At 41.8% G+C, this 18,543-nt stretch overlaps 1 protein-coding gene across 1 annotated transcript in view; it reads left to right on the forward strand.

The window, feature by feature from the left end:
- Positions 1-18,543, forward strand: part of ntrk2a (neurotrophic tyrosine kinase, receptor, type 2a) — a 70,670-nt gene that overhangs the window by 8,850 nt on the left and 43,277 nt on the right. The window contains exons 6-12 of the mRNA XM_086174212.1: positions 3,329-3,462; positions 3,763-3,895; positions 4,046-4,117; positions 4,891-5,118; positions 5,763-5,786; positions 6,208-6,245; positions 7,380-7,479. Of these exons, the coding sequence (XP_086030338.1) occupies positions 3,329-3,462; positions 3,763-3,895; positions 4,046-4,117; positions 4,891-5,118; positions 5,763-5,786; positions 6,208-6,245; positions 7,380-7,479 (729 nt within the window). The remainder of the gene's footprint in view (positions 1-3,328; positions 3,463-3,762; positions 3,896-4,045; positions 4,118-4,890; positions 5,119-5,762; positions 5,787-6,207; positions 6,246-7,379; positions 7,480-18,543) is intronic.

Genomic DNA, 18,543 nt, shown 5'->3' on the forward strand with positions numbered 1-18,543 from the left:
TTGACTTGCCATCTAGTCTTTCTCTCCCTCGCATTTCTCCCCCCCGTTTAATTAATCATTGTCCGAGGGTCCGCTCGCATTTATTTCCGTCTCTATCTGCCTGCTCCGCTCACAGTGACATACGAGGAGGGCACAAAGAAAAGGAAGTTCCCAAAAATGCCCTCGGGCCGACACTGATCCCGCTACCCACATATGTCTCTCGGTGGACCGTTAATAGCTGAAAGGGCTGGAAAATACTGTCTGAACCCATTGCTGACCCCAGCAAAAAAAATCACTGGTCCTGTTGTTGCGCAATATGAAAATAAACCATTTAGGATTAAGACAAGCTCAAATAGCTTTCGGGAACGGGACGCGTTCCACCCGGTTGTTTGTCAATCAGACGTGCTAAAGAAAACAGCCACACACCACCTACTCTTAGTGAATGCACTTTTCACCTCTTCCTGTATTTAGTTTGTCATGTTTGTTCATGCAGCAAACAGGGAATAAGCATTTTCGACGGTGTACATTTCAGAAAAACATAAGTAATTAATTATAAGCAGCTGTCCTGTGCGGAGGTAGCCTTCCTTGTCTTGGGGAAAAGATAGATCACCAGAGCTCTGCTGGTCACATTACCGTCTGCCAGACTCCGTCCTCAGCTATCTCCCTTTCCTTTTGTCCGTTCGGCTCCGTGACCTACGGTTTGTGTATTTTACCTTCAAGTTTAAGGCGCATCTCATCATAAACAGTGCGCATACATAAGACATTAAACGGCAGTGCAGGCCAACTTAAGAGGCCAGGTGGCCCCTATGCCTGTGGGCATCAGCTGTTTTTTTTTTATTGAGAGTTCAGAGAAGTTCAACGTAGAGCGCACTTGTCTTAAGTAACAAATCAGACAACAGAAACAAAGCTGTACCACTGAACATTATTTGATCGCAGGAGACAGAAATCTAAGTCCCACTAAGTCCAGTGCAACGTTCTACTTAAGGCTTCCAATCTGTTGTTAACAGATAAGATTATATAGCAGGGCGAGCAACCACATATGGAAATAGACCATTTTTAAAGATGCCATCTAACATAATATGTTTTAAATACTCTCCTGTGGAGTCCTCTCGGGTAAGGGAGGGATTAGTTGTTTCAGCACCAAGATTTGTAAAGGTAATTGAGTTCCGTAAAAGAGAGGGGAAGACGCGGCAGGTAAGCTCGTCGTCAATACGAATACATGCAAAAACACAGGCGGTATCCAGATAAAAACACTAAAAGGGTAATGGATGCAGATAAGATAGAATTTATGAGGAAAGCTATAAAATCTTCTCCTTATCTGATGTCAGAGGCAGAGCAGATAGACCGACGGCCGCAACATAAATTCAGACAGGACACCGTTTGGCTGGATTTCACACTATATCCCACAAAGTCAATCCTTCCCCTCTTTCTTCCTTTTTGAGGAAACGGTTTTATCACCCCGTCGTGCAGTTTGTCAAGCTATCCCCACGCTTTCCGTCTCTGTCACATCACCAAGGACTTACATATCCAATGCGGGCGCTTCACTAAACAACAATAGGGAGGTTCCTATTGTGGCCTTTAATAAGAGCTGACAACAATGACAACCCCCTCCCCCCCGACAATGCGGTCCAAATATAATGGGCATAATTTGTTGAGGTTTCAATCCAGAGAGCGGAGGATGTTTTTCCATCTAAAGCTGAGCTTCTAGCAGCTGTTCAGCAACACATCCTCGGGTACCATGCGTGAAATTCACACCCTTGTGGCAGTTCACGCACCTGACCGATGAATGCACCTGAATGGAAGCACGTGAACGCGGAGCTGAAGACTGTCAGAGACACAGACGCTACCATCCAGTATTTATAGACTGAAGGTTAAGAACATGAACGTCATGAAAATTTTAAATAAATTTTCTATCGCTGCCCGTCTCGGGATGAGACCGACGAGGCCTTTCCAAGTTGCACCCAATTTAACTGAGGAGAGAAACAAAAGGGAAAATAAGGGTCAACAATTTCCCCTTAAAGAGCTTGTACACAAAAGTGCACACAACCTAAACACAAAAGGACTAAGGTTGCGATCGCTTTCCCGAGAGCTAGAAAAAGGAAAAAACACGCACGTCCGCCGTCCAGTTAGGGTCGGGTGCTGGATCAAAAAAGTCGACCGAAGAGAGGTTTGAAAAAAAATGCTTACCAGAATATATGTAGAATAAATTATTTTCGGAGCGCTTTTGGTGTGCAGATTTTTTTCAAATGTCTTCGCAATCACTTTTCCAACAAAAATAGTTCTACAGCAGTAATTAGATTTTTGTCATGTATTTTTCAAGCACAAACTACTTTATCCCCATCACTGGAATAGGGAAAAAATAGAACTAATGAATGGCATTCCATTTAGAGTAACCAAGTATTAGACCACCAATTATTACTTCATAGCATGACATTAATAATTTTGATGGATCTCCAAATCAATTATTTCTCCCATCTTGTGTGTGTGTGCGTGTGTGTGTGTGTGTGTGTGTGTGTGTGTGTGTGTGTCACAGATTTCCACGAAGATGTGTAAGCTTTGATACGGCAGCTGCCCTGTCACCATTGAAATGAATGGTTTTAGTGAGTCTCACAGAGAGTGAGCGGGTTGCTGTAGTGATAAGTGGGTTGCCCTGGTGATAAGCATTCTGCTGAAAGAAGAGGTGGAAGAAGTGGAGAAAAGAGGGTTTCATACGAAATCTGGCCAATCTTATCTTACAGCAGCCGTCAACATCCATTCCTCTTCTCTTCTCTTTCTCTCCTCTCCCCGTCACCAGTGATGTTATTGGACAGGAGTGGCAAGACTATGATTGAGTCTGATTGGTCATACTCAGGTCACCTTCTGGTCAGCGTGGTGCACAGACAAACACACACACACACACACAAATGTGAGCACACGCAGTCAACAGTTTCTTTGCTTTGAAAGAGGCTGCAGACTATGTCCAATCAATTTAGCACTTGGGCTGCTGAAGACATGCACCAGTAATCAGTGTAACCATTACTGTGTTTGAACTCTGGCTCTTTGTCTCACTGTTTGATTGGGGTGAGTGTGCTTAAATGAAAGCACGGGGGGAAAGATAGAGGGCGTTTGAAATCAAGGTCTCCCTTTTCGATGTCTGTCTTTTACTTTGTGCTACGAGGTGGCTGTTAGTCTGTGCCGGTCTGCGTGTTCTTATTGTCGCCGTTGGTACGTGCTTTGTGTTTTGATTGAAAAGTTTGGCCGTGAATCCTAATTTTGCTTTTTTTTTTTTTTTTTTTCCCCCTGCTCTCTCATCTCTTTCCTTTCTCCGTTTCTTTACCTCTCCTCCTTTCTACTCCCTGGTTGTATGTAGAGGTTCCCACGGTAAGAGTGAGTCCATCCAGAGTGACGGAAGAGGAGGGGAAGAATGTGAAGCTGGAATGTACGACCTCTGGAGAGCCCACAGCTCAGCTGATTTGGAAAATGTCACTGGTCACCAACTACGAGGTGAGGTCTCGCTCTCCCCCTTCCATTTTGTATATAAACATTGGAAAAAAGAGGAACTACGCTGGATGAAATGATTGAATAAATGTTGAAGCTAGTGATACTTTAGGGACACGTGACTGTGCATAGATACATACATGCAGTCACTGTGGAAGGATATAATAAAAGATTTGTCTGACTTGAGTTGATCGTAACTGTAGTATCCCTTTCCTTGTGCATCCGTTGTCTTTGTGACCTGTTGTCATGGAAACGATAAACTAAGATATTTGTGTGCAACACATGGCGGTGTCGGTTTCTTCGCAGATTGTCACAGCAGGACAGGGATCAAAACTACGGTTGTACAACCTGTCGTCGCTGGACCACAACAGCAACATCAGCTGCATTGCTGAGAACATCGTTGGAGGGAGAGAGACTACGTCGCATCTGGATATACTTTGTAAGTTCGCTCTCTCGCCTGGGAGAGAGCCGGGGAGAACAGCCGTTTCCCTCAGTGGACTTATTTCATTCACTAATTTTACCTCTGAAAGGAGTCTTGTGTTGCATCTCAAACCTTTTTCCTCTGATTACATGTCTTTCCTCAACTCAGTTCCTCCCAAAATCACCAAGTTGGGTGATGCGATTTCAGACCACCATTGGTGCATCCCCTTCAGTGTTTCAGGTAAGTACGTCCATATTGGAGAAATATAAAGAATATAAAAAGCAAAAGAACAAATTCATTACAAAAGATGTATATTGACATTAATACTTTTCCATTTCAACCGCCATTATAACACATACAAACATTATATTGCGGGGTGCTGAGCGACTTCAAACGTTCAATGGTAGTATTTCCGCAAAGCCGTTCGGAGAGAAAATATATTTTATCTGAACTCAAGCAGCATTGATATAGCGATAGACCCGTGTTATATGGAGATTAACATAGCTCTGCTCATCATAAGCTCTGAGGTTAATTACTTTCTGGCCCGAGGAGACGGACGGTTGAATTAGAAAAACCGAATTATAGAAATCGCCTCCCAAAATGGACTTAGCCATTTGTAGACAGCTAATATATACGCCAATTATTAGTCACACAGTCAGTGTCTGTTATAAATTCCCATTTTCACAGAAAACACGTGACCATGATGAAAGTGTTCTAATAGTGTGTACAATGTAGTCAAGCAGTCAAAAGTCCCCGTATGAAAAGGCTTGAAAGCAGTGAGCTATTTATTAGAGGTCCCTTTAAACACCGCCATATACTGTAAGAGTAAAGACATCCCTTTTAAAGTGTGGGAGTGAATTTCCAAGCACCACATTGTCTGCTTGGGTTGGGTCCCATTATGTGCGGTGTTAAAGTATATAATGAACTTGGGAAATGAACAAACTAACAGAGAAACGTGACCGATAACCAGCGGTGAACATAGCAGTGTGTTTTATCTAAGCTGTCGTCTCCAGGAAACCCGGAGCCTCAACTGCAGTGGTTTCGAAACGGCGAGGCTGTGACGGAGGGACGCTACATCCTGACCAGGATCCATGACGTAACCGAGAGAGAGTCACACGGCTGTCTGCAGCTGGACAGCCCAACGCACCTCAACAACGGGCTGTACACACTGGTCGCTAAAAACAAATTCGGATCCGACGAAAAGAAAATTCATGCTCACTTCATGCACGAACCCATGGACGGTGAGGAAATAGCACCGCTTCATCTTTTTTTTGCAATTGGCGCATGCATAATCTTTCCCGGTGGGTGAAAACAAATGTGTGATTTTTTTTTTCTGCAGAACCAAAGATGATGTCGATAAAAGTGTGTTTTCTTTTGCTATCTTCTCAACTCAAGGAAATGTCTCCTTAAGCGGAAAAGACATCTGCCCCTCTGTTTTCTGTGTTCAAACAGTAGAGAAATCCAATGAATTATTTATTATAATTCATTCTATGTAATAGTTATATTGAATTAAGTTCATCCGATCGGACGAGAACACAAGCAGTCACTGCGAGGTTTATCGGGAAATAGTCCCAGCCACGTATATGTGGATCATTATTATAACCACTGCTGAAGTGCGTATGATGAGTTTTAAATGGGAAAGGAATACGCAGTGGTGATTTCACCGTGTTCTTTGATACATGCGCAGATGACAGTGCATCTGTGTTCTCACTTTTCTTTACTTTAACTCTTGCGATCACCGAAATGAGGCAAATTGCCCTCAAAGGCTTGCATATTAGCGAGGAAACAACCTAGATTATCGTCAATTTTATTAATCTTGTCGAAATATATTCTATCAAACAAAACAACTTTATCAAACAGAACTTTTTCTTGTCCCGACGCACAGGAACAGGAGAACCGGTCTACTATGGTGAGTATAGTATTTCATACGTGTCGAATATGTCAGGATTATTCCATTAATGTTTGGATTTGACTTGAATGAATATCATTTGATTTTCATGACATAATGGAGTGTGTGAGACGTCTGAATATTTGCTTTGCAAAATGAAAACGGTCTTAATTTTTTAGCAGCCTAATTTCTCTGTTGTCTATTTCTTGCTTCCTCTTCATCACGTCGTCTTGCTTGCAGACTTAACAGGTATCCCCTCCCACCCCCGCCTTTTATTCCCCCCCTTTATGCACAAATGTCGCAGTTTAATTAAATTTAGAATGTTTCAGCTGCATTCTCTTTAACTTGATAACCTTCAATAAACAGTACTGTGATAATGCACCTCTTGAGGTAGCCTTCCTACGTATATATTTATTCATAAATCCTCTCTGCTGATTAACAGAGGGCCCCCCAGTGGACCCCCCAGAGGACAGAGTGGCTGTAAGTGACTCCTTTATTCCATCTCATTTGGTCACTTGTCTTCTTTTGTTGGTTTAAAGCATGTGACAGGGTGCCAAGACAGAAACTATGATATTGTGTGAGGAAGTTTGGAGTGGTAGAGAAGTATGTTAGACTGGTGCAGGACATGTATGCTAGCTGTGAGACAGTGATGCGGTGTGCTGTCGGAGTATGAGTTCAAGGTGGAGGTGGGACTCCATCAGGGGTCAGCTCTGAGCCCCTTCTTGTTTGCAGCGGTGAGGGATAGGCTGACAGATGAGGTTAGACAGGAATCTCCATGGACCATGATGTTTGCAGATGACATTGTGATCTAGAGAGGTGGAGGTAATTCGCTGGTGAGAGGAATGAAAGTTAGTCGCAGCAAGACAGAGTATATGTGTGTGAATAAGAGGAACCCGAGTGGAACGGTGAGGCTACAGGGAATGGAGATCAAGAAGCTGGGGGATTGCAGGTACATGGGGTCAACAGTCCAGAGAAGCGGAGAGTGTGGAAAAGAGACGGGTTCAAGCAGGTTGGAATGGGTGGGGAAAAGTGTCGCAGGTACTATGCGACAAACACTATGGGCCAGAATGAAAGGAAGTGTACAAGACAGTGGTGAGACCAGCGATGCTGTATGGACTAGAAACTGTTCCAGTGACAAAAAGACAGGAGGCAGAGTTGGAGGTGGCAGAGATGAAGATGCTAAGGTTCTCTTGGTGTGATCAGGATGGATAGGATCTGGAATGAGTCCATCAGAAGGACAGCACATGTTAGATGTTTTGGAGAGAAGGTCAGAAAAGCCAGACTGAACATATTGGAAGATGGATGCTAGAATTGGAGGTCTCAAGGATGACCAAAGAGAAGATTTATGGACGTAGTGAGAGAGGATAAGAACGTAGTTGGTGTGAGAGAGGCGGACACAGAGAATAGGGTTAGATGGAGAAGGTTGATTCGCAGTGGCAACCCCTGAAAGGAAAAGCCGAAAGGAGAAGACGACGTTTCAGAAAGACAATGTCTACTTTTCAGGCATTAGTTATGAAGGATTATGTCCAAGTCGATGTAACTCTTTTAAATCTCATTTGGCTTTGACCATCCTCCTGTAGGTAGAGGTGGTAATTCTGCTCATTGGTCTTGCAGATGTACGTGGTGGTGGGCATCGCTGCCGTGGCCTTCACCGGTTTCCTTCTCATGTTTGTGATTCTCAAGTTCGGTGGAAATTCCAAGTTCGGCATCAAAGGTAAGACTGCAAATGCTGGGTTTGGTCTCGTAAGAGAGGGTAAAATGCTCTACTTCAGATTCATGGGTTGTGGATACGGTACCGACACAATTCACTATCTCTCGTAATATTGACATTCCAAAGGTACTGACTTTCATTCGTAAAGAGAGGCAGGAGGAGAAACCAGGACAACAGCTCAAAATAATGACAAAGTTGTGCAGCATGATCTCATGACATGAAATAAAAAAAAGATAAAAAAGAATTAATTTATTTCTACATATAAATAAAATAAAACCATAGAACCTGGACAGGAAACCCATCATATAGCACCAGCCTCCAAGCAGGCTCATGTCTGCCGAAGGGGTCGGCGTTTTGTTATCCTAACCCATGTTCTTTCCTCTGACCCATCCTCACTTAAACCTAAATAGCGGAAAATGGTGCAATGGTTTTCTTAGGCCAGTTAATTTTATCCAACCTCAGCCTCTGGAAGAGGCGGATGTGTTCTGAGGTGCAGTCGACCGGCTGTGTAATTTACACCATAAACTATTCTTGGATTTATCCACAAATATTAACGCAAGCGTTTTCAAAGTATATCATGTGAACCATTTTGTGAGGAAATGAGTTGTGGGAGCGATGTAATTGTTTCATGGGCATCGCTTTTGCTCTTTTGCTTTCGGGCTGGTTTTTATATGCTGGCGGATCAGCTGCTGGTCGATCAGCCGCTGGTCAATGGAGGCCTGCTGGATTTTAGTGACGCTGATGAATCCCGTGCATGTTGACCGCGTTGTCGGTTTTGCGATGTTCAACTGAAGTGATTTTGACACATGCTGAACATACACACATGCGCGAAATTCACCCTATTTAACCCTTTTTCACTTCTCTCTCATTGAATCCGGGGATTTGGTGTGTGTGTTACTCCTCTACTTGTGACTGCCAAAGTCCAGCTTTATTAAAGAACAGATACCTGTAACACACACTCAAGAAATTGAGTTTTTTGAAGTCCAAAAACCAGAATCATTAATGTTGAATATTTAGCTCTAATATGGACAGCAACAATAACCTTTTGGAAAAGAAAGCAGGTTTTCCCCTAAAGTGTTTTATGCAACACTAAAATCTGCATCCAAGTGCACGAGGGACACACACACATGTGCACCAGAGTGTGCATGCTATGTGTACTGATCAAAGGTTTGAGTTGGGATTTGCCACTCTCCATGTTAGTTTTTCAACAATCATTGTTTCCTCTCCTGCATGGTAGAATGGAGGCTCAGAGTGTAAACTCTGCAAGTGTAACTAATCTATATTGTCTATATAATTGTAATATCTGTAGATAGAATATCTAACATCTATATTTTATCAATACTGTCTCTATAATGTCTATTTTTCCATTCTTTGCAAGCTAACAATAACTACACTGACATGTATCCGCTGTTTCTTTAAAATCCGCGTTGTTTTAAACTATTGATTTTCATTTTGCGTCAGAAAGGCACTTAATGTGTGGATTATTTATCATTATCTATTATCATTTACAGACGCAGAGAGAAATGTTGGTTTGTTAAAAAGACACAAAATGTGTGTATTATTTATTATAATCTTATCATTTTTGGATGCATTAACATGCAGAGCAAGTTATTTTTTGTTAAAAACTGTTAAAAGATGGGGCTGTTGATGGAACTCATTGACATCTGACATTCCCCGCATTGAAGTAAGTTAAACTAGCTGGAAAGGATCCAGTTACCACGAGTGGTGTTGGAGACTGCGTGAGTGAGTTCTCTTGGACTGTCAAGGTGCTACAGTGTATTTTGACATTGATTGATTTATGGCCTCAGAGAAAGGAGCTGTGCTGGACTATCAGAGCAGCTGTATGAGTGCTGTTTCTTTGTCAGGAGGTGCTGAATGAGGTCTCTCTGAAATACGATGTTCTTTCTGGCTACGAGAAATGTGTATTTTTCTTTGCTAAGCATTTTTGCATATGTATACATTTGCCTGTGTGCTGGATCACATTACAGTTTTGCCCTTCTGCGTGTTTCCCTTGAGTCCTCAGTTGACTCCTTATTCCCTGACTACTCCCTCTTCTCATGCGTCCTCACTTTCCATAGATGCACAGATGTATGTGCCCTGCAGTGTGTTGACTTTGGTCTATGTGTGTGTGTATGTGCGTGTGTGTGAAAAAACGTGTGGTGTAAAGCGAGGCCGAGAATAAGTCCTCACACATCCTCTGTTTTCTGAAAACCAAATTGAATTTTTCAATGAAAAACGTATATTTTTGTAGTCTAAGACACACACCTCTGTCATGTGAGCGCACACTCCGTAAACAAGACTTTCACAGATTCACACACACACAGAACCACTTGCAGTAAAGTCGTCGGCAACGATGATGAACTTGTGATCAGTACGTGCGAAGAGAGCGTGTCAGACCTTGTACCATTTTTGAACAGATGTGCACAAGAAAAGCACAGCCGGCCTCACTCGCTGTCATCTCGCATACATGCCTGCCTCTTTTTGACAGCTGAGCAAGAAAGCTGTAGCCCGGTTACATTATTTATACTGACTAGATTATTCTGCTCCTCCCTCATCAATAACAAATGGACAACACTCAGTGCAGGTTACTTCTCACGGACTCCTCTTGTCTTGACACACTTCTGATGGTTATTTTACACACTCTATACATGTAGCATAAACCAGGCTATTGAAAGGTGGGCGGCGTACTTATTTAACTGAAACACTTGTCAGACATTTGTCCTTTTTCGGTATCTTTATCACCTGCTGTTCTATCCCAGTAATGATATTGTACCCCGACGCTTCTTTTTTATGATGCATTGTAGGAATACAATTTTATTAATCTGTTGATAATTCAGATACCAAGATGGATGCTTTCACTTTTGATGAGTTAATAGCAGTGTTCTGAAACATGATTTTAACTTTGCCTTAAAGAAATTACAAGTAAGCCAGTTTCTATCATACCCAGGAGAGGTGACTGCTAATGCGTTTAGCTGTTGATCTGAACAAACAGAAATCAGTGCATGAGCTGTGCCTGACACAGGTACTCTCTGTCGTTGTGCATAAGAGCCGTGCAGTTTGCTATGCTAATAGGCTTCTCCTGTTGTTCAAGCAAGACAGCGAGCAATGCACCCACCACAGTATCCAAAATGCAGTGTCATCACGATTCGGTCCCTTCTCTGCTGATATTTTTCTTATAAAAGAACCAAGGGGAAGGGGAGAGCCTGATATTTGCACAGCAACTGTTGAGCTCCATTGAGGGTCCTGCATTGGCAGATGCTTAACTGTGGCTCTGCTTGTCAATCAGTCATGAGGTTAACTATTTACTGAGGTGATATCTTGAGACAGTCAGTAACTTAAAAAAAACACAGCAAAAAAAAAACAAAAAACCATCAACCACAAAATTCTAGAAAAAAATGTCCTTGGCTAATAATCCGTGGCTGGTCAAGTCACTGTATTGACCAACTCAATGGAATCATATTTGAATTCTAAAATTATATTTTAAAAGAGCAGAGGGTGAAGTATAAAACCAGATATTCACGTTACTCTCGGGAAGGCCACAGTCAGGTTGTATTTTAGCCCAGCATTATAAAATTGCTCACAGAATATAGAATTCTCTTTGTCACAGTGATTGCAGTGACATCAGGTGTTCTAGGAGGATTCGAATGCCGTTTCGTTTAGAACGGGTGCCACCGAAAAAAAAAAAGCACTGTGTCATTTAAGAGAAAAAACATCTGAAAAAGCAGGCAGACGGTAAGGGATGTAGAAACATCTGTGCGAGTCGGTGCCCTGGAAGCAGCTGTAGGGAGGAAAGCGCCGACGTAAACCAGATATCTGATGCAGGTACAAGACAGATATGTCAGGACAGAGAAAAAAAAAACAAATAAAACAGAAAAAAAAGAATGAAAATGAAACAGTAACATATAAGTTAGAGAAAGTGAGAGGCAGATGGAGAGGAAGGTGGTAGGAATGCTGAAAGTGACAGCTTTGACACGAGGCGAGAAAGAGAGAAAATCAAAAGGAATCAAAGGTAGAGATTCGACAGACAGCTGAGAGGAAAATACAAGATGGTATGGCAAAAAAAGAAAGGGGAAGGAGAAAAACCGTCAATGAAGGTTTCAGTTTCCTTCTTTATTTAGTGGTGTTGCGCACTTCCCTCTTCCTCTGAGATCCACACACACACACACACACACACACACACACACAGGGACCCTCGGTGTTGATCGATCGATACGACACCTTCAAGGTCAGCTGAGCTCCATTCTGGGCCCTGAGACGCTACCGAGCATGCTCAGAACATCCTCCTGCTCCTCTTCTGCCTCTCACTGCTCAGAAGCAGCTTTCTGAGCAGACAGACGTCACCCATTGAGAGGAGCCTCAAAGCGAAGGCGTTAAAAATGTTTAGATTTTTTTGCATTCAGCTTGTCTTTGACAGGAAATACAAATGTTTGCGTTGCATACATTTTTTTATCATCGTTACAAAAATAAAAATTTGTTGAGGTGAAATTTAAACCAACTCATTCCACATGAGTGTTGAAGGTGGTGTGACATAACTGACCAAACATATGGTTCTTTTTGAAATAATACCCTAATTTTTCAAGTTCTGAAAAACTGCTTGCTTTAGGCAAAAAATAAATAAAATAAAATTGTCAAAAAAAAAAAAAAAAAGACATCCGCAATCATTTTAACAAGGTGGCGATTGGTATGGTATTTTGTTGCCTTTACCGCCAAAAGCATCATTCTTTTAGCTCCAAAAGCTTAACGTCAAATCAATAACATCCATGCATCCATTACCTATACCACTTATCCTGCACTCAGGGTCGAGGGGATGCTGGAGTCAACAGAGACATACAAATTTCGGGTCTCTAATGACCCTGCTGTAGGTGTTTGGTTCAGGGAACACAGAGGAAACCCACGCAAACACGTGGAGACCCCACATAGGAAGGCATCCTGTCAGGATTGAGCACCAACCAAAAGCACTAACTGATGTTCTACCTCATTACAAACCCCCAAATAACAGAAAAATTCCCTCTTTAGATTTCCTTTTGACAACTGGGATTGTCTCACCTCACTGTACCTTGGTCCTTTACATAACCAACGATTCCACGTTAGGATTATCACTAAATACAAGAACTGACCTTTTCGTCTTAATAGTGTTTCATGCACTGGTTGCACACTTCAGTACTTGCTATGATGGACTCCGAAGGTCTCGCACATGAATGGATGGATAATATATGCAATTTCTGTTTAAGGCTGAAGAGGCTGTTTATTCATTCATTCATTCATGTTGCATATTCTTGTTTTGAAAGCAAGAGGAAAGAGTAGGAGGAAGAAAAGACTAAATGCCTATGGCAGATCCTGGGGGTAGTTTGTTCTCAGAGCGTTTTGGAAACGGAGGCTGTTCTCGCAGCCTGAAGACCTGCTCAGTTTACTTGGCTTTGTGCAGACTTTGGATTGCTAAACGTAGCAGTTCACAAGTTATCGTTCAGGGATTTTCCATGTCAGCTAGGGGTCAAATGTGCAAGTTACTCAATGCAGAGTTTTTCATGAAAAAACAGAGAGAATATCATTTAAAGGCTTTGCAACATTTAACACCATTTCAGATGCACCATAATCTGATGGGCTATTCATTAAGTTTCTAATTTTTTTTTTGTAGTTTGAAATGTTCCAGGCAAATTGCGACCCACTCTTGAATTCCATGCTTTTATTTTTTTCCTCCAACTAAATACAAAAAGAAAATGCCCTTAACATTTTTCAAATCAGATTTGATTTAGTTTTAAATAGTACTGCAGTTTCATGAATTTTCCACTTTCAAAACAGGGTTAAAACCTCAGACAACCTTGATATCAAACTTTAAAATAACTGTTATTTTGTAATGTATTTTGTAATTTCGCTCGATGAAGTACAGTGTTTTGGCCAAATGGCCACTTTTCAACTGACAGCTCATCTACATAAAACTCACAACATTTGGTTGCGATAGTATTCATTCATTCATCTGCGCTGCGTGGGGGTGGAGCCTATCCCAAAAGTTGGGTTCACCCCAGATCGGTCGCCAGTTGAACACATGAACACATCTAGAAACATACAACCGTTCACTCATTCATTCATGCGACTGGGAATTTTAGGGTCTTCAATGCATATGTGTATTTTTGGACGGTGGGAGGAAATCGGAGAACCCGAAGGAAACCCACGCAGATACAGGAAGAACAAGTACACTCCACACAGAAAGGCCCACTGTAGGAAATGAACCAGGAACCATCTTGTTGTGAGGTTTTGTCGGACTAAGTCTGACTTTCAGCATTGCAGATTTCACCCATCTCCTCGGAGCATGGACGAGTTTACCGTTGTATCTCTCAGGTGACCTGATGGGGATGCCAATGATACCTCAAATAAAACTCCAAAAAAGGAGATACGGCTAATCGGGAGGTTATAAAACGTAAAGTTCTGCTTTAGGTAACTCACTAACTCATAGCCACAAAGAGATGTTTTAAACTCAGTATCTGAATGGTTTACAGATACAATGTACTACCAAAGCAGACAAATCCACCATTGGCATTGATTAAATTTATGACATCAAATTTAATACATTTGAGCGAATTAAATCGAGAAATTGATTTGCAAATATGTCTGTCAGTCTTTTTTTTTTTTTTTTTCTTCTTCCTGTCCATTTGTGGTGAAGTCCATTCATGTCCATAAATGTTTGTCTTTTATCGACGTGAACAAATTGGAGAGATTCAAAAACGAGGGAGTCAAAAGCTGTTAGGATGCTGTGCACAGTGTGGGTAGGTGAAGAATAAATGTTCAAGCAAAAAATTTAGTATTAGGTTTTCTTTCCCATTTTGGTAAGCAGACTCCTTAAATAAGATCCACTTCCATTGAAAAATGAAACTGAAAAAAAAAATGAAGCGCTTGATTTTGAAGTTGAACATAAATGGTCCTAAAATTGCCATACAGGACACACGGGGTAATGATTCGCATGTTCCAGACGCAGTAAATACACCATTACTGGGATATGTTTTCTGTCAGCAGCTGTAATTTATATTGATGGACACAGTATTCCCCCAAGCGATTTTAATGCATTTGCAAACATTATTTTGTCAGGAAGTTAACATTAATAAATAATATAGATATCTCTTTCTCCAATCAGGATATCAAAAATGAATTGCCAAATCTACAGAAATATTTCCTCTGGCTCGAACGTTTGGATTTCTGTTCAAACACACAAACGCAAGGCCAAATAGTGAGGGCTAAATGACTGTAAAATCTGTGATTTTTACGCTGAATTGCTCTTTCCTGACTTTGCCAGGCTATGTTCACAGTCTGCAGCACTCAACCTCTGGCATATTTGTTTTGAGTCTCATTGTTTTCACTTGCACGTCATGTCACTGTGATTTTTTTTCCTGGCATCGTCTGACAGAGTTGTTCAAGGTCCTCCTGGCCTCTCAGGAAATGTCACTGCTGCCAGCAAACAGGGTGAACAGGTTGCATCAATGTGGTTTTTTGTTGGCAGGACAGTGAATGTTTGTATGATAATGAAGCTTCAGCTATCGATCAACACTAGGTACCTTGGCAGACACACACACACACACACGAACAAACACGAACAAACAAACACAGCAGTTTTATCGAATATAAATGACCGGTAAAATATGACAACATCAGTATGTGGAAGATTTATGTATTTTTATTTGCAAGGCTTTGCAGAAGCATCATGGGCTGGAAAGTAAAGTCGGGGGAGGGTTATGTGTGTGTGCGTGTGTGTGTGTGTGTGGGGGGGGCAGCTTTGATGAGTGATTGGGAAGAGCACTATAACAGATAGAGGGTTATTGAAGGATCAATTGATCGTTTGCCAGACCCGACTCAAGCAAGAGCCTTCGGTCTTCTTGTCCCTGCCCTCCAATCACTGCCTAATGCTAAGGTAAGCAGCTGCAGTATGTGTGTGTGTGTGTGTGTGTGTGCGTGTGTAATTATGTAGAGTAGGAGTAGGAGATGGGGGGGTTCTTATTTGACTGACAGGGTAAAAGTAGGTGTGTGAAGGACTGGATAGCAGGATAAGCAAGGCGAGATGAATGCGTGTCTGGGAGGGAAAGGATGCGATAAACAAACAGGGGAAGGAAGATTATTTATAAGGTAATTTTTTTCGTGTCCCCGTCATACCCGTGGAAAGACAGGATTTTATACAGCTCTGTACATCTAATGCGAATTCCATATTCCTCTTTTCATTCATCAGCTGTAAACAGTTGTGGATATGAATGCATGAAATATACGAGCCAGCAGGACGGCGTGAAAAACAAGCACCGTAATAAAGTAAGCGTCTCCCATCTGCCTTCGGTTCCTGATGACGAATTAAAATTTAATCAGTCAGAAGAGCAGAATGCAGAAATTTGATATTTTATTGCTTCTAGAACCAGTTTTGCATCTGACAAACTAGGTTTTAATCAAAGCTGTCAAACACTCACGCTTGTAGATAAGTTGATATAATATCCTCACAGAGTTCACATTTTAAGCATATCCGTTTCTGAAGTCAAGTGCATTACTGCCTGTAGTGAACATGCGGTATTTTCTTCTAGACCTCATTATTTACTACATGGCTATTTGCTCAAATACAGTGAAAAAGAAACTCAAACCGTGTCAAACACTTTAATGGGAAGGGCAGCAGGAGGGAACATGAGAGATATATAGCAAATGCGGATGTGCGTATTTTCTCGGGTCCGCAACGTGACACGGCGCTGCCTGTTGCATTAAGTTGCCATGGCGAACAACGTCATCGCCAATCTCTGCAGCTCCAAAGGCAAATCATTATCTCTAACTCAGCCTGGGAGAGGAATGAATCACTATCGTCAGACGTGTCGAGGCGAAGTACGACACCTCTTACGGACTTAAGTCAGCAACCAAAACGGAGACGGGAGCAGACAAAAAATGTCAAATTATAAAACTGTATTTCATTACGGCCGCCCGGGGCCTCGAGCTGGATGGATATTTGGCTCCGTTCACTGCCGTTGTTTATGAAATAAGTCGGGAGAAAATCTTTTTTTCACTCCAAAAAAAGACGTACGATGATTGGCTGGCAAAATCCGAAACCGAAATCAACATTTCTCCCTCCTCGAACACTATTTTATTACTTTATTATTTATTTACCCTTTCACTTTTTAATATTAACACCAAGTCCAGCAGGCATATTGTCACCCATCAGGGCAAATAGCCACCCTGCTTTCAACAGATCCCCATCTTATCTGTGAAAATAGACGCATATTTGTTTGCCAACTTCTTTCTTGTTTATGTAGGTATTTTGTCGAAGATCCAAAGGAATCAGCAGGCATTTCGTATAATCCTGCATTATCTCTTTGTCACATTCAAGCTAGGCTCATTTCCTACATGTTGAAATGTTAACCTCCCGATACGAGTTATGTTCGACGACGAAGCCATAACTTCTGGCAAAGCGGTTTCGCAGCTGAACACTTGGACCCTGACCCACTTCCGGCGTGGCTTCGCATTAAAAACCATCAGCCGACCTTCTGAAACCCTCTACGTTTTTTTTTTCTGCTGCATCCTGGGAGATTTAAATCAAATGCCTGCGCACGTCTGCGCGATCATTCGGCAAGATCGTCGCAACATAAAGTAATAGGTATGAATTAAACCTTCATAAAAGGTCTTTGGAGGAAATCCAAAGACCCCGAAGGCTCCTCCTGGAGGAATACTTTTTTTAATGTATCTTTTACATCAAAATTGTAATGACAGGGTGTCAGTAATATATGCATTGTTTGGTATTACTTTCATCGCTCCCTTTCCACTTCCCTTTCTATAGTTTCTATTTTTTTGGCTGCTCTCAGCACGTCTTTTATCGCTAAGTGTCAGCCGCCTGGGACGGTTTTCTCTCTTACATTCTCCTCCTGACAGGCATCTCAGTCACTTCCTGGTTGGCCTAAACATTGTTTACGCGGCACAGGCTCCCTAATTACATATGTTCCTAACGCTTGGGACTCGTTTTTCTGTAGAAGAATGGCGAGAATATTTGCAAATAAAATAAATCGCGCATTTTGCCATTTTTATTTGGTGTGTCTTCTCATTAAGTCTCATCATTATGTCAAACGCAGAGATAATGGGCGAGCGTCGCCTCAATATCATATTCTATGGCCTTCGGGCCGTGGAATATGGAAAGGTCAAATCTGATTTTCACTCTTTACTTACAATTATAACATCCATGGCCACAGAAGACAGGACATTATAATGTGCTGAGTGGTCATGAATTAAAAAATTCTTTTTGTACCGGCACGGCGGTCAGCGCTTGCACCCACAGTCCAAAACATGTAGCGAGTTTATTGGAGACCCTTCATTTTCCAGAAGTGGGAATGAGAGGGTTAATAATTGCAGGCCTTAATAGGAGGTTTGAATGATGGAGTGAGTGGCTGTATGTCGCTGTGGCAATGAGAGGGTGAATGATAATATTTCTATATGATGTGTGAATAAGAAGGGGTACAGTTTTATGTTCCAGACCCCCACCTTGTAACCCAGATTGAATGATAATTGATATAGATAAGGGTTGCCCACACATTTTCGCCTTGTGAGCTACTTTTCAAATGACTATGTGAAAATGATCTACCTCCACCAAAAATGCTGAATATATATTTATTCATATATCTACTGAGTATACGTAACACAATAAATGTTTGTGGATCTTGCATGACTGCATGAACCCTTATGGCACCTGACAACAGAGTACTTTTTTGGTAAATACCTTATTCTGATGACTTGATTGGAGTCAGCAGCATAGTTGAAGTAAGCTGTGAGAAAAATGACTGCTGTCCTGACAGCTGGGATTTTAGTTCCTTCACCTTTCTCCTTCTCAGCTCACTTTTTTGAGGGAAGTCAGTGTTGTAGTTTTTATGAACAGTCTGTAAATGCCGCTCCACATTTCCCTTTTTCAGTATAACAATGGCAGAGACTGGCAGACGAGGCAAACGCACTTTGAAAATGACATCGTAAAAAAAAAGTCCACCTCCCATTCCGTACAGAAGTGATACGTTTTAGTCTTTTTACTTGCTCCAGCTCCCCCACTCATTTTTTATACCCATAAGTTTAGAAGACATA

Source organism: Fistularia commersonii, chromosome 26, assembly GCF_037954325.1.
Source record: "Fistularia commersonii isolate RoL2024-O1a breed Wild chromosome 26, RoL_Fcom_v1.0, whole genome shotgun sequence".
NCBI lineage: Eukaryota > Metazoa > Chordata > Actinopteri > Syngnathiformes > Fistulariidae > Fistularia > Fistularia commersonii.